The 16,484-nt window shown below is 43.1% G+C and overlaps 1 protein-coding gene across 6 annotated transcripts in view; it reads left to right on the forward strand.

Annotated features, from left to right (window-relative positions):
* LOC137104722 (disco-interacting protein 2 homolog C-like) overlaps positions 1–14,699 on the forward strand; it is a 55,898-nt gene extending 41,199 nt beyond the window's left edge. For 4 of the 6 annotated variants that reach the window (XM_067486331.1, XM_067486336.1, XM_067486334.1 and 1 more), the window contains 14 exons: positions 1,613–1,693; positions 1,916–2,039; positions 2,154–2,275; positions 2,538–2,649; positions 3,142–3,254; positions 3,572–3,702; positions 4,390–4,558; positions 5,359–5,529; positions 6,050–6,111; positions 6,203–6,260; positions 9,921–9,995; positions 10,546–10,720; positions 10,819–10,942; positions 11,397–14,699. In XM_067486331.1, coding sequence (XP_067342432.1) covers positions 1,613–1,693; positions 1,916–2,039; positions 2,154–2,275; positions 2,538–2,649; positions 3,142–3,254; positions 3,572–3,702; positions 4,390–4,558; positions 5,359–5,529; positions 6,050–6,111; positions 6,203–6,260; positions 9,921–9,995; positions 10,546–10,720; positions 10,819–10,942; positions 11,397–11,649 — 1,770 coding nt within the window. In that variant the 3' untranslated portion in view covers positions 11,650–14,699. The remainder of the gene's footprint in view (positions 1–1,612; positions 1,694–1,915; positions 2,040–2,153; positions 2,276–2,537; positions 2,650–3,141; positions 3,255–3,571; positions 3,703–4,389; positions 4,559–5,358; positions 5,530–6,049; positions 6,112–6,202; positions 6,261–9,920; positions 9,996–10,545; positions 10,721–10,818; positions 10,943–11,396) is intronic. The other 2 variants (XM_067486333.1, XM_067486337.1) reach the window with 1 other exon arrangement.
* Positions 14,700–16,484: the final 1,785 nt, after the last annotated feature.

Below are 16,484 nucleotides of genomic sequence, written 5' to 3' on the forward strand. Positions count from 1 at the left end.
AGGAAGTTTAGCATGTACAACTAAATCAGCTGTTTCTCTCAAAGTGTCATTGTGTTTTTGTGCTCCACTGATATTGATCTTTGTAGCATCAGCGTAGGAAAACTCTACAAGTGGTCCTTCAGTTTGTTCCACTCTTTCATTTCCCAGACTGTAAACACTGTTTACTTGGAAGCGGATTTTTACTTTGTAGATTTAAAATCTTGAGGCTTTTTACAACTTGCCGTTCTAAAACACAGAAAACTGGCTCCAGCTTGTGTTTGTGTGTGTGTGTGTGTGTGTGTGTGTGTGTGTGTGTGTGTGTGTGTGTGTGTGTGTGTGTGTGTGTGTGTGTGTGTGGAGTTCAGAGTCACTCAGCTCTTTACCTCTTTTTCTTCAAACCCCTGCAGCCAATCAGACTTAGCACACGGTTCCTGTTTGTATTTATGGTCTTTTGCAAAGAGACAGTTACATGTTTCTTCTTTAATAAAGCAAACAAAGGGTCGTTGCAGATGAGTGTGTGAGATACTGCTGTAAAAGGCCACTGTGATTACGCTGCACTGACCACAACATTTCCGCCTCAGCTTCACCTCGTCGTAATAAATATGTCAGCAAGACCAGCTTCAGAAAACCTAAAGCATTTTGTTTGCTCTGTTTTGATATTTGGGTTATGTTTCTGCCAAAGCCACAATTTCTCTGATTCCAAGTTTCAGATTCCGGCTTCTGTCTGTTTTCAATCGCTACAATATCTTTTGCTTTTTGCTTTAGTTTGTCATATAGAAATATTGATATACATTTGCCATTAGCTGTGGGACATGCAGATTTTTCTGCATCTCCCAAATTTCTTTTATTTTACAGGTGAAACAAATGATCAGTTAAACATTGTGACTGAGAGAAAATCTCTTTTGTTACATGAAAGTGCAACAATGGATTGGTTGTCAGATTAATCTATAATAAAATCATGACTTTCATAATGAGTCTTTTCTGTTAGTAATAATAATGAAAAAGCCCCTCCTGCGTGGGCAGGAAGAAATCTTTATGAAAGCGTGTGAGGGTCAGCAAGTTTTCCTGATTGAATCGTATTGGATCAGCAGTCGAGCTGACAGTCAGGAGGCTCCTATTGATTCACAATCCCAGCTAACCAACAAATGAAGATGGAGAAAAGCTCTCAGTAGCTGCTGCGGTAAATTGCTCACATTTATTCTTCAGCCACAGTCTGAAGTAACAGCAGGTCAGTTTTTACCTGCAACCAAATTTCTCAGTGTGTAATATCGATTTAAATCACTTTTGTGCCCGGGACAGAAAGCAGAGCTACAGCTGCTGTACAGAGGCACATTCTAATATGGGAGTAGTGTGAATCGTAAAAACTAAAGATCTGTTCACATGTGCACACATGATCTGCTCACATATCAGAAAAGCTTATTTCAGATTCAGTAGATTCAGTCCAGGTTTGAGTTTCTCCTGATCTTCACCTCCCTGCCTAAGGTTGCAACATGCGGAACTGTTGACAGGAATCACTTCTCTTATTTTCTCAAACACGTGCAGGTTGCACAAACAACGTCTGTACAGAAAAAGTCAGAGATGCTCTGGGAATTTGTAATAACCTCGAATCTCCTGGTGCTGCTGTGTATTTCAGTTCCTGTTCCTGTCTGAGGTTTTGCAGTGGAGAGCTCAGACCACACCAGACCACGTCCTGTACACCCTGCTCAGCTCCCGGGTAAGAAACACACGCAACTAAAAGCTGCAGCTTAGGAAGTCAATATTAATCTAAACAGCTTCAATTTTAATATTAGATATTCTTTCATTTTTATTCTGTCGCAACCTTCAGAATTTACAAGCGACCTGTGCACAAAACCGAAGCTTTCTATCACATTTAGCTGCCTACTGCTTGTGAACTGCTGCGGAGAATTGCACTAAACGAGAACCTCCTCTCACGCAGGGTGCGGTGTCCAGCTCCCTCACCTGTCTGCAGCTTCATAAGAGGGCGGAGCGAGTGGCTGCTCTGCTGATGGAGAGAGGAGGCCTGCAGGAAGGAGACCACGTCGCTCTGGTTTACCCTCCAGGTCTCACATGATGGATTGTGTTGTTCATGTTGCGGCCTTTGGAGATTTGAAGCGTTAGACAAAACTAAGCTGATCAGCTGTGTCCCCCTCTGACGATGTGTGTGTGTCGTGCAGGTATCGACCTGATCGCGGCCTTCTATGGCTGTCTGTACGCCGGCTGCGTTCCCATCACAGTGAGGCCACCTCACCCTCAGAATATCTCCACCACACTGCCCACAGTCAAGATGATCGTCGAGGTCGGAGATTTAACTACACACACTATTATCATCCAGTCAATTAAAATCTAGGCTTGGGAAGCCTGAGAGATTCAGATTGTTTATCAGATACTTTTCTCTTATAATTATTGTCCTTATTTGCATTATTGAATATTGTATCTGATATTGAAGTGTCTTAAGCAAAACACTCAGCAGAGATGCTGCTGGTTAGTTGACATCAGCAAGTGATTCTCATCTCCTGTTCTAAGTAAATACACTTCCCCATCTCTGTCTCTGTCCACAGGTCAGTCGCTCGGCCTGTGTGATGACCACAGCCGTCATCTGTAAGCTGCTGCGCTCCAAAGAGGCCATGGCGACCGTGGACATCAGGAACTGGCCTCCTGTTCTGGACACTGGTACTGTAACACGTGTGTTTTTTTCTTTAGGTTTAAAAAGCTTCATGTGCCTGGTTCATAGTGAAAATGAGCTCATCTGCCTCGTAGCCTCACAGTTTGCCATGAATGGATGTAGAAATGCCCTTAAACATCAGTTTGCATGTGGATACTTCACACTTGCAGAGCAGCTGTTATCACACGTGACTGTGACACAAAGCTGTCGCTAAATGTTCCCACTGATTTACACATATTATCAGAACTGTCTGTAGGTGGGATTTTATCCCTAGCACATAATAAAGGAGTCCACTCAAACGTCCGCACATGTAGAGAATCAGTCATGGAACAGTTCTTTCAAATTTTGCTCCTATTTCCTGTTCAGACACAAGCTGCTATATTGTGGGTTTATCTGGAGTTTAAGTCTGAAATGAAGGTAAACCAGCAGACTGCCCGCTGGAGTGTAATAAAGCAAGTGTGTGTGTGCGTCTGTGCATCTGTGTGTGTGTGTGTGCTCAGCAGATGACCTGCCAAAGAAAAAGCCCCCGGCTCTCTATAAGCCCAACAACCCTGACGGCCTGGCCTATCTGGACTTCAGCGTGTCCACGACCGGGATGCTGGCTGGAGTTCAGGTCAGCTCAGCGTTAATCACCGCCTCAACCCTCCTCCCTCCTTATTTCATTTATCTTTTACAGTTTGATTCCAGAGCAGAGTTCAGCCATCAGTGCAGCAGCTAAACATGTAGACACAGTATAAAAAGACGCTGTTTGCTTTGCTGTGCATCAAACAAACAGTCAGAACAGACGAATCTGTGTTTGAAAAAGAACTCATTTTTACCAAATCCAACTAAGACTCAAATGAGGTCTCTGTCTTTCTATCCTGTTGTTTGTCTGTGTGTTGTCTTGTTGTCTCTCTCTCTCTCTCTCTCTCCTTCCCTCCATCACTGTAGATGTCCCATAATGCCGTTGGAGCCTTCTGTCGGTCAGTGAAGCTGCAGTGTGAGTTGTACCCATCCAGAGAGGTGGCGATCTGTCTGGATCCTTACTGCGGCCTCGGCTTTGTCCTCTGGTGTCTCTGCAGGTCCGTGCAACCTTTAAATGTGTCCTCAACTAGTCTGATAATGCTGTTCAATGTGCATGTTGGCCATCGCTCCTGTGGTTGGCCAGTAGGCTCAACATCATGACTTTACCTTTGGTCCTATTGTGGCTCAAACTCCACGTTATTTCTCATAAAGCATGTCCGTCTCCACGTGCACTGCTCAAGCTTCCTTACAGTTACAGATGACACTCCACAGTGCAGTTCAGCAGTTTAAGCTGGCTAAAAAAATTTGGCTATAGAAGGTTTCCACTGCTGTAAATGTAAAAATATGCTAAATGGTTGGGTGTTTGCCTCGACTCACATTTTGATTTGCATCAGAAAGATGTCTGGCCCCCTGTAATAAGGAGAACACTGTAATTTAGTTCTGTGACACTCTCCGTCTAAACCCTGGCTCCACATCTCAGGTCTGGTTACTTTAAAATTATCCGCTCGTATATTCCAAACTTGGTGTCTGCTGCTGCTGAGCGCATTTTAAATACAACAGGCTGCAAATCACCGCCACTATGAGAATCGCTCGTCTACTTTAATGACTTTAAAGTCACCGATTGTCCCTGCAAAATAAATCTGGTCCTCATGCAGACTGGTGTGTTATGTAAAGGAGAAATGCTCATTTTATTGCATGGAAGAAGTCCCTGAAAGGCTGTGCTTGTCTGTGGGTGTCGTCTGCAGTGTGTACTCTGGCCACCAATCCATCCTGATCCCCCCGGTGGAGCTCGAGTCCAACCCGGCGCTGTGGCTGCTGGCCGTCAGCCAGCTGAGGGTGCGAGACACCTTCTGCTCTTACAGCGTCATGGAGCTCTGCACCAAAGGGCTCGGCCTGCAGACCGAGGCACTCAAGGTCAGCACCACTCTGTCGAAGGCAGACATGTTTGTTTTTCCTTATTAGGGAGAAGTCACCTGTTTTCTGGGCTCTTGAAAGTAGATTCAGTTTCAAAGTGCTTTTAGAAACAGTAAGTGAACCCTTAGATTTATGAACTGTTTGAAGCTCAAACAGGTGCAGTCTAAGTGTGTGTATTACACCTGCACCACATCATACGTTATCTCACCTCTGTCGCTAATCTCTGCAGTGTCCTTTATCCAAGTTTCAAACCAGCTCTGATCTCAGTCTGACCTCACTCATGATGTCCTCTAGGGTTTAGTGGTAACTGTTCCCAAAATGCACCAGTGCAGGAGTCCTTGTCTTACTGCTGACTATTAACAGGGAGATGAACCCACAGATTGTGACAGCAGCTGCACAGACTCTGACTCTGATTAACTGACTTCACTCCTCTGTAGGAGACGTCTGTAATAAACTGTCTCGGTCTGTCGACTCAGCCTGAGGCCACGGCTCACCCCTGCATGTGATTGGTCACTGACGGAGGTCGCAGAGCTAATTTTAGAGATTATCTGTCCGCTGAATGTTGAGTAAAAAGTAGAGACAATCTTTACTTGCTGGCGTTTTTCACAAAACGCACATTTGCACATTTGTGTTTCCTCATTATTTTAGTCTTAATCTACTTTATACCTTGGTCTAAAAACCAAATATAAACCCTCAAACTCTCTGATTCACATTAAAGAATATAAAACCCAACCTCTGCCTGCAGCATTCACCTACATTTTTGGATGAAAGAAAATAATCATTCTCTTTCTTTTGCTCAGGCTCGGGGTCTGGATCTGTCCCGGGTTCGGGCCTGTGTGGTGGTGGCAGAGGAGAGGCCCAGGATGTCACTCACACACTCCTTTTCTAAACTCTTCAAAGACCTCGGCCTCCACCCGCGATCTGTCAGCACGGCCTTCGGCTGCAGAGTCAACCTGGCCATCTGCCTGCAGGTGAACGCACTCGCCCTCAGAAGCCTGTCACGTTCCAAATGCAGGGAATTTTACATTTTTCATCTGCAGCTCCGCATTTTTGAGACCTGACAACCACAAACTCTACATCCCTGAAAAAATGTACATGAACCATATGTTGAAATCTGACATCATCTGCATAAGTCGGACAGTAATGGTTTCTATTTAAAAATGTAAAGTTTGTATTTAGTGTTCGTGTTGTACTACAGTAAAAGACCATATTAGAGGGTCTGGACCTCCTTGGCTCACATTTCATTTACATTAACAAACGTGGCAGTTTAGGACCACAGATAACACTGCAGTACGAAAAATGCACCTGTAGTCATCCTTAATGTGCATGTTACATGTTAACAAACACTGAATCAAAATGTAATCGATATGAAACATTAACAAATTGGTATTTTTATGCACTTTGACAACAATGAATCTGCAGACGGCACTTTACTCCCAATTCTACCACAAAACATTTACTTTAATGCATCTGCGTTGTGATTGGCTGCAGGGCACTTCAGGACCAGACCCCACGACTGTCTATGTGGACATGAGAGCACTGCGCCATGACAGGTACAACAATCTGTCCCTCCGTCTGCTCAGTGTCTTTTCCTGTTTTTGTCACTGTGCACGTTTGACTTTTACTGGCCTGTGTGTGTTTCAGGGTTCGGTTAGTGGAGAGAGGATCCCCTCACAGTCTGCCGCTAGTGGAGTCTGGAAAGGTAAGTGGGATTTACATTGATACATTTAATATGCGTTAGCATGTGTTGCATGTTTATGAAGTCCACACGTGCCCTGGGGTGTCCCTCAGACATTTGTCCTCAAACATGACCTGAGCCGATCAAAGTAAAACAGATTTAATAGTCGACTTGAAAATAAAGTTTCATTTTGCTGCACTGACACATCCAGACTCAAACATGAGCAAACTACTGAAAGGAATGAGATACAGTAAAATGGCCGTCAGAAGGAGCAGCAAATTGACAGAAGATTGCAGGACTATTTCTGCACGTCCTCCCACATTCAGTGACTCAAAGCAGACAGCAGGTTTGAGTCCACGATGACTGAAGCCCTGAATCATCCATCTGTCTGCGGATATGTGGGAGGAAAAAGGATCACATCACTTTCATCAGATGCTTGTCAGAAATCTGCCTTTGTTAATGGTAATAATTCACATAACACCCAACTGCTTTTGTATCACTGGAACAAGGTGAGCAGGGAAATCACAGGAGGACAGCAAAGTTACAGCTCTGCTGCTGAGAAGTTGCTTTTACGTCAAACTAACCAAATCCTTTTCTCTAAATATCAAAGACATCAGGGTAGAAAACAGATGCTGCAACCACTCTTTAAAATGTCACACAGACTGGGAGTTGGTGCATCAGAGCTGGTGGACACAAACCGCTTTTGATGCAAGTTGTGTACTTTACATCTAAGGCCTCTTTCTACTGTTGGTAGAGCAACAGATGCACCAACTTTCAGTTTGAGGCCTCCAGATTTATTCAAAGCCACATCAGTTTCTTGTTATTCATACAGATGCTCACACAGGTAGTTGTGTATTGTACCACGTGTGGCGCCGTTTTATTCTGGGTTATGGCGTTTTTTTTGTCTCCGTGCACATAGTAGGAGACACCTGAAGGTCTCTGGCCAGAGCTTTGTTATAGTCGACATCAAAGTCAAGTCTCTGCTGTTCCCAACTTTATTCCAAAAGCATCTTGGTTTTCTGGCCTTTGTTCTGTGAAACCAAGATAAATGTGGAACGTAAATCAAATAAAAATAAAATAAATAAAGTTATCAGCAACAGGTTTCCAGCTTAACAAATGAGCTCCCACACTCCAGGGGAGCTCGTCTGCAGCTCTCAGCCCGCTGCCTTCAGACACGCTCACACAGAGCCCAGTGGTTTTCAAATTGCTGTATCTACTATGGTCCTATCATTTTTCAGTTCTGTGTGTGTGTGTGTGTGTGTTTGTGTGAATTATTTGACTCCTACTTTATGCGTTAATGTTCATGAGACGGTTTATGAGTCAAATGGAATGTGTATTTATGTGACTCCCATCTGAAAAGCCTCCACATTAAATCATTTCTTCACTGCACTATATTTAGAGAATATGAAAGTCAAAGCTGTTGGTTCAACGTTTGGTTATCAGCTCAGTCCAGTGTCCGTGTGCTTTAGGATAAGATATCCCGTCAGTGCAAGACATGGTGCAGCGAATAGCTTTGGTCAACGGACGACCTTCAAAATGTCACGTGAACCCAAATACGATCTGTGAGCTACACTTTACTTTATGGATTCACAGGAAGGACATGAACGCAGGCTGCAGGAGCTGAGAAAAGCTCCATAAAAACCCTCTTACTGCAGAAGACAGTCGTCCTCCACGAGAAACCGCGTCCTTTTGCTTCTCCTCAGATCAGCTGCTTTAATCCAGGAGCAAATTACGCTGCACTCATCTGACCGCCGAGCAGCACTTAATTCAGCTTCATTACTGATCTCTTAGCGTCTAACTGAAGTCCATGAGTGAGGTCAGCAGGAGGACAGACAGCACGGCGGTGTGTCTAAATATATAACTGTGAACCTGAGGGGACCGCTTGTGTTATTTGAGACCTTTTTGTTCCACTTAGTCATCAAATGATCAGCTTGAATTCATCAGGGCTGTTTGTGCCCAAGATTGTACGTCTCTGTTTTCTGCAGGTCTGTTTGTGTCTGTGTTCGCTGAAATGTCAGAGACGGAGCACTGCAGAGAATCCTTCTGTGCTCCATGTTCTGATGCCCACACGGTTAAAAAAACGTAACAAAGTTTTAGTTATTAATGATGATTATTGTCTTTAATAACAAACACTGGCCCCCCAAAAATCTTATTACTGATGGCTTTTTATTGAGCATTATTTAATACAATATTTACCATCTATAAACCACATAAGACCACAAGGTTCTCGCCGCTTTGGCTGAATTGTAACAGTGACAAAACAAAACTATGGCAGTTGGATTCCAAACTACAGTGAAGCTTCACACTGAACTCTCAGCACGGTTTATCCCAAAGGGTCTCCACTTTCTCCCCACACAAACAGGAAGAAGGACCCCCCAGTGCACCAGGGGGAGCAATGACAAGCCTGCAAATGTCAGGAATAAACGAGTGAGGCTGTGGCCGCTGCCTCGAAAATGTCTTTTATATGAAAAATAAAAGCAAAAAACCCCACATAAACTAACATTGTGACTAGCTTTGAGAACTGTGGAGGGAAGTTCTACATCTTCTAACCCTGAGTTTCCTGTCGGGCTGAAGCCTTCACCCACAGTATGTGCTCACTTTTAGCCATGGAGGTTTTGCTTCTGCACAACTGCCCACATCCACACAGCTTCTGTCGGAATAGCTGCTCACACATCACCAACGTTTTAGCTGGTTTTTGTTTTTTTTTTGAAGATAATATGTAAATAAGAGGATCCTGCCCCCCTTTGCTAAATCGTCCAGACATAAACAAGAGTACGCTGCTGCTGTCTGTGCGTTCACTTTGGTAAAGAGCAAATGTCACCCCAACCTTACAGGGTGGGACAGTTCAAAAATGTAGCTCACCAGTGTAGATATTTTCCTGAGGCGTCTCTCTGTTTGTTTGGCAGGGATCAAACTTACTCCTTGTGGTTTCCTGTTGAATTGCAAATGAAGGAAAGTAACAAAAAGAGGGACTTTTGTTAAAAGAATCGATGCAGCTTTGAAAGACATGAATTGTTGCACAGGTGAAGGTAGTTTCCATCATTCATGCCGCAGTGTGAAGCCTCTTTTGGAGGAATCTCTTAAAGCTGTTCTAATGTTCTCGTGGGAAAATTGTGGACCTGTGCTTTACCTGCCAACATACAAACTGTGAGGACAGCGTGTACAATTGCAGTCTAATGGGTGACGTGGACGAGCCCCGGGGTTTGAAATCACGAGGAAGCTGAAAGTTTGCTGCTGCGTGTAAAGATATTGGAGGGACAGATCTTTTCTCGGGCTTCAAAGAGACGCTCATCTCTTCTCGTCCTCCACACTGACACAGACAAAGAGAGGACGCCGGTCATCGATCAGCCCGCTGTTTGTTTTGACTCACTGGATGTGGGAGGAGGAACCAGAAAAAAGCAGCAGTGCAGCCTGAACAGAACGTTTTAGTGTGAACACAAAGTGAAAAATCTGGGTGGGATGAGCAGTAAGGAGCAGAGGCTGTGTGGGGTGTGATCACATCTGCTCAGTCGTATTAAGCAACAAACTGTGAACTGGGATCAAATGTGGGCAGACGAAGCTGTGAAGTGACACTTTGATTTGAAGTCCAACCATGTGTTAAATGTAAACAGCTGCGTCTATTTTTGTGTTGCTGCAAAAGCTGGAACCATTTTTACAAGTTTCTTTATATTTATTTATTTTCAGATTCTGCCTGGAGTTCGAATCATCATCGCCAACCCAGAAACCAAGGGTCCACTGGGAGACTCGCACCTCGGAGAGGTCGAAGGACAACTTCTTCCCTCCTGTTTCTTTTGTTTCGTTTTTTCTCTGAATCTTCTTACTCTTTACTCTTTTCTTGTCTTTCTGTTATTTTCTTCCTTTATCTCTTTTCTCTGTGTTTCAGTTTTTGTCCTCCCCATGTTTTTTCTCGCTCTGTCTCCTTTCTTGCCATTTTCTGGACTGTTGTTATATTAATATTCCTTGAATTCTACTTCATTTTTGTATTTCATTTTTTTCTGTCAGCCTACTCCGTTGTCTTACTACCTTGTCATTAATGTGTTTTCTCTCTGTTTTTCTACATTTGCTGTAATTGGGCTTTTTGTGTTTGTCTTTGTTTCATCTTTTATTTCTCTTTGTTATTATTACTATGTTTCCTCTCAACAAACAGTTTGATTTCGTTATTTCATGTCTTTGTTCTCTCTTGTCGTCGTCTCCTCTTCTCTCTGTTTTCCTCTAGTTTCTAATGTCATATTCTGTAACTTGTGGCTCTGCTCTGCTAACGTTTCCCCATCGAGAGTTGAATGTGGATATTTGTGTCTTTCTCCTGCAGATTTGGGTGCACAGTGCTCATAACGGCAGCGGTTACTACAGTGGTTACGGGGAGGAGGTTCTCCAGTCTGATCACTTCAACTCCAGACTCAGTTTTGGAGACACTCAGACGGTCTGGGCCAGGACAGGCTACTTGGGCTTCCTCCGCCGCACCGAGCTCACCGACGCCAACGGAGGTGAATTTGCCCTCTGAGTCCTTCATGTCTGCATTTCATCAGTTGGGTTTTTCACACTTCTACACATGTGAGCTTCTGCGTTTGTGCTGTTTGAACAGAGAGGCACGACGCTCTGTTCGTGGTGGGAGCTCTGGAGGAGGCCATGGAGCTGCGGGGGATGAGGTACCATCCCATCGACATCGAGACTTCGGTCATCCGTGCACACAAAAGCATCGTGGAGTGGTAGGAAACAGGATCCTTTCTACATTTAACGGCTGAAGAGCCAGACACAGAGCTATTACTGTAATTACTGTAATATCATTATAACATCATGAAATTAGCCACATTCTTTATTGTAAAACTGATCACAACTCAAAATGTTGAAACTAATCTGAAAAGCAAAGTTGCGTAGAAGCTTTTTATGCCATCGAATCATTAAAACTTTGTTATTTTCTACTTTTTATTAGTAGTTATTATTATTATTTATTATTCTGTTAATTTGTCTTTATTTGTTAATGGAAGACTCTATATTTTAGATATGATTATTGATTATTGTAATGGGACATAAAAAGCTCTGGTGGCTAAAGGGAACTTGAGTGGGGTGGTATCATGTGGAACAGGTTTGTGCTGTGTGAGCTACTCTGCCCCCCGGAGGCCACAAACTGAATGACTGCAGCTGTCGCACCTGTTTCCTCAGCGCGGTCTTTCCCTGGACCAACCTGCTGGTGGTGGTGGTGGAGCTGGAGGGCTCTGAGCAGGAGGCCCTGGACCTGGTTCCCATGGTGACCAAGGCGGTGCTGGAGGAGCACTACTTGATTGTGGGCGTCGTCGTGGTGACGGATGTGGGCGTCATCCCCATCAACTCCCGTGGCGAGAAACAGCGCATGCACCTCCGTGACGGCTTCTTACAAGACCAGCTAGACCCCATCTATGTCGCCTACAACATGTAGCCTGAGTGTGTGTGTGCGTGTGCGTGTGTGTGTGTGTGAGAGAGAGCATGCATTTGTATGCCGTGCATATCGCTGTTGTTGTTAAATTTATTTCCTAAAATCAAGATGTACTGTATTTTTGAACCTGCATATGGTGTGGTCTTAAATTGTCAGCTTTCTTTAAAGTCGTGTTGTGCTGATTGATTGATTGATTGATTGATTGATTGATTGATTGATTGACTGCTCGCTCAGTGGTGGTATGACCATTTTTACACCCCCGCTCAATCTCGTGACCCTTACCAGGAGCTTGTCACTGTAGAAAGCCTTAGGGGAACACTGTGTATGGTCGTCGCACCGCGTGTCGTCTTTGGGAGATAAGTAGGAGGTCAGAGGTCACTAGAGGCTGCATCTGTCATTGTGTTTTACTGGTCGATCTGAAAACTCACAGATCTGTGGTATTGTTAGAACCGGGGCACCCAGATTATTGTAAAAATATAAATATTGTAAATAGACATAATAATCTATATGGAGAGGTACCTAAAACACAGTGAGGTATAGTAGCCCCAATATGCAGCTCTCTCCGCCCTGTGTGTGTGTCTGTGTGTGTGTCTGTGTGTGTGTGTGTTCATCTGTCCATGTGACAGGGACATTTTAACAGGTTTTAATGTGAATTCAGTTCAGATTTCAAGCTGATTTTATCCTCCGATGATCAAAATGCAATTTTATGGAGAACAGAAACGTTTCCGGCTGCTTTAACCGCAGGCAGAAACAGGAAAACAGCAAAGATCTCCGTGGCTCAGAAAACCACTTGATGCAAGCTTTTCTACTTTAGTTTGGCTAAGTTGGAGCTGCTCTTTTGACCAGTTGTTGAGTAGTTTGTAGGCTAAACAATTGGGCTCAGTAAGACGTGGAGCTTGTCTCAGAAGGCTTCAGGATGTCTAAATACATTTGTGCACAGCTTTTGTCAAGTTTGCAGTGACACGTTTATGGTTGGTTACTTCCCCCAGTGTTTTACATAACGTTACGTTTCTAAGCCTGGTGTGAAAACCGTCACAACATGTTGAATTATTCTTATACTTCGTCATTTGACAGGACTTTAAACTGGCTTTGGACACAAATTGTTTCTTTAGTTTGTTTAAACATCACCTGCTGAGATTAGGGGTGAAAACAGCCATAGACAAAATTACCCCCCACTCTCAGCCCCTCCTCAACCTAAGTGTCCAGAGCCATGTCCTTCTAATACTTTATATTGTGTCTCTGAGTTTTTAAAAACTAGCAGATCTTTTAATATTATCTCTCTCTTTTTAAAAAAAAAATAAACGCAGTGTGAAATGTGACTTTTCACATGAGGACTGATGTTTGGCTGAAGTTAAAACTTGTTTTTACTAATCTGATAAATGGACACATGCAAACATTAACACACAGGCCAAGAATTTCTGTTATTAGCAAACCGGCATCAGAAATATGCTGAATTAGCCAATAGCACTCGATGTCAAGTAAACTGAATGCGGGAAACTTCCAAATGTGAGGATTCACAGTGAAGTTCTGAAGCATCTGAAGAAGATTTATAAGAGATGACGATTCTTGACTCAAATTCCCCTTTAGCTTCCCAAAAGTTAAAATCCATCTGGATTTTTGTGCAGCGTCGCTTGGGCACAAATGTTACGTAGACATTCTCTGCAGCTACATGGTTTGGAGAAATATTTCTGAATGTCGTTTCAGACGCTCAAAAAGCTTCACTTCGATTTAAACCCCAAAAAACAATATAACACAAAGTGCAATAGAGAAGGGAAACAAAACTTCAGACCTACAGTCACATCTGTCCGCTATTTCATGAAGGAAACTCCTGTGAAGTTCAGGTCCCTAACGCATCCAAAGCAGCTCATCAGGCAAAGTGCACTGTGTGAATATCAAAGACAGAAGATTATTATTTAAAAAGGACTTTATGGGAAACAAAGCTTCAGAGTCACTCTCTGAATCCCGCTGCAGGTAAATGCAGACTCAACTGCAGCCACATCTGGGGGCTGCTGGTGCAAAGTTTACAGAGATGAAGCTCCTCTTGTAGCAATAACGGCAAGAAGGACGTTCTGAACTGCAGGGATTAAAGATCATCAGCAGTCGGTGGCTGAGAAGGGAGGAAACCGAGGATGATGCATATGGTCAGAATGAAACACTTTAAGTAAAAATAGAGGGAGTTAGGAATTAAATGAGCACAACATGAAGGAAACAGTTCATTCTTTCGACCTGTGTGCACACACAGATTTGTGGTTTTTATTTTTCATGCCTTCAGACATGAAACCTCAGTGAAGAACGTCCTCGGGGCTTTGGTACAGCAGCTACCACCTTATGTGCACTAACCCAAGTGTGTCCTCTGATACTGTGAGGACAACTAAGATATAACTACAGAGATAAATTAATATTAACAGTTTTAAAATAAATCTGTTTATCCCAAGACAGCTTGGTTATTTGTGAATTTGTGGGAATTATGAGCAGTGTTACAAGAGAAAGAAAATAAACCTGCAGGTTATATAGAAAATTATATTTAGAATAATTCATAAACATGTGTTTCCATCCTTGTGCTTTTTTTAATGACGTCATCTCATCGCTCTTCTTCGTTGTTTCACCTTCTTGTCTCATTGTTCGTCTTTTTAACCAGAAGAAGAAGAAAAAAAAACATTCTTATGCATATCAGAAGTTGCTTAGCGCTTGTTTGGCTGATTTAGCAGTTTGGATTTGTTGGTAGCAGCGTAGCGGCCATGTTTTATTCCCTGAGTGTGTGTGTGTGTGTGTGTGTGTGTGAGGTGGAGGATGTTCGAGAAGAAGGAAATCCCGTCAAAAACCCAGAGGATTTGTCTGTGTGTTCAGGGGCTGGATGTGAATGAGACCCCATGGTGTGTGTGTGTGTGTGTGTGTGTGTATTGTATGTAAATAGTGTTGATTTTGTACGGTACCAAGTGTGTGTGACTTGTTTTGTACACATGACAAAAAGATGAAATGACACTTTTATAAGAGCCGGCTCTGGGCTCACCGTCACACTATACAGTGCAATAAAGTGCTTTGATTGGCTAAAACTCACACTTGTTTTTACTGATTCACTAACTTTGGTTTTTGCTGCTTCACTTTATCCTGATGGTCGCTGCTCTAATTTCTACACAGCAAACACTTTACCATTTAAATCTGGATTCAAGTGCATTCAGTTTGTGTCTCTGCTGCCTTGGAAACACAAGAAACTCAACTTTTAAATAATGTTAAACTGACTTTACAGACTGTATTGGTTGATGGAACAGGAGGAAATTCAGGTGCTGCAGAAACAGATACTGCACTGTTCCCAGCATCCTCCCTGTCCTACGTCGGCCGTGACAGCAGCATCAGTTCCCCAGGGAGACATCCTCACCACAATGACGGACAGAGCGGTCCAGCTCTGTCTCCTCAGCTCCTGCTGGATTTCAGATTTCTCTCCTGAAAGCAGATCTATGGTTCTCTCAGGACTAAGAGAAGACTGGAGACCCTGAGGTCAGTTCGCTGACTGATGCTCTTAGGGATGTTTTACTTAATCTTTAGTCGACAACTGTAGTTAATTAGAATCAAAAGTTTCATGTTTTTTTACAGCATCAACAGGTTTTTAGTGCCGTAGCTGATTTCATATTTCTCTTCTAGCTCAATACTGGATAATATTACTCACAAACACACATATGCTCCTCGGCACAGATGAAGATCAAAAGTTAAAAGCTAAATTAATATGAAAAGAAACAGTTTGTATATAACAAAGGCAGTTGGTCAAATTTCAAATGAACTCAAACAGTTCTGCTGGTTTTTAGTTATTTATAAAACTTAATTTACCAGGTTTTTTTCAGTTTGTAGATAATTTATGCTGAACAAAATTCCACTTAAATCCAACGTTTACTATGATCCAGAACGCAGATATGCAAAAGAAAGGTTAGGGTCAAACCGGGACAAACGTAACTAAAGTAAGAAACAACGTGCAGTGTGGTGCAGTTAGATTTGTAGGATTAACTGGAGCAGATTGAGTTGGTTTCCTACGTTTGGTGCATAAAACCTGCAACATGGGTCCAATTTCGGCGTGAAACTGTTTCTACTAGCAACTGAGCAAAGTCAAGAGTTGACAGATGCTTAAGGTGAGGCTCATTTTTACCAACTTTATTTCTTATGCAACACGTTTCAAAACATGCTTTTGCAAAGTTACAGAAGAAAAGAACAAATGTATAGAGATACAGTCCAAAAGATGAAGTTCTACAAATCAAATAAATAAAGACCCCTTTAACGTGACCTTTAAACCTGATCTGCCTTTTCCAATATTTTCGAAATGAAATCATGTGTTTCTGGCACCGCTGAGTGGACGCGGCTCTCCGTCATGTTTCCCCCAGTTTTCCCAGACTCGCAGTGGTTTTATTGGCTCGGCGCGCGACCCCCTCCCCTCCGCTGATGTTAGGAAACATAAACACATGTGCACAAGTAAAAGCCAAGTTTATACGTGGACGCAATGTTTAGAGAAATGTTCGTAAAAGTGCAACACATGGATAAACAAACAGACAAATACACAATAAACCTTTTCAGCATCTTTAAGGATGTTTAATGTCAAGTGAACTTTTGCTGATCTCGCTCAGTCTGTCTCGTGCAGTAAAAGCATTCCTGCGAGGTGCACTTTTCCTGGATTCACACTCATAAATCTGCGCTGATGGATGGACTTTCCTCCCTGTTCTTTCATCCTCTGCAGATCCCACCCGTTAAATCCGTCCTCTGGCTGCTCGGGGTTTTAAGGCAGCACGTTAACACTAACCATTCTCAGCGTTAGAGTCTCAATACTTCTTGTTTTTCATCGAGCCAAATGACAAGTG

The sequence above is a fragment of the Channa argus genome, chromosome 19 (genome assembly GCF_033026475.1).
Source record: "Channa argus isolate prfri chromosome 19, Channa argus male v1.0, whole genome shotgun sequence".
Classification (NCBI taxonomy): Eukaryota; Metazoa; Chordata; class Actinopteri; order Anabantiformes; family Channidae; genus Channa; species Channa argus.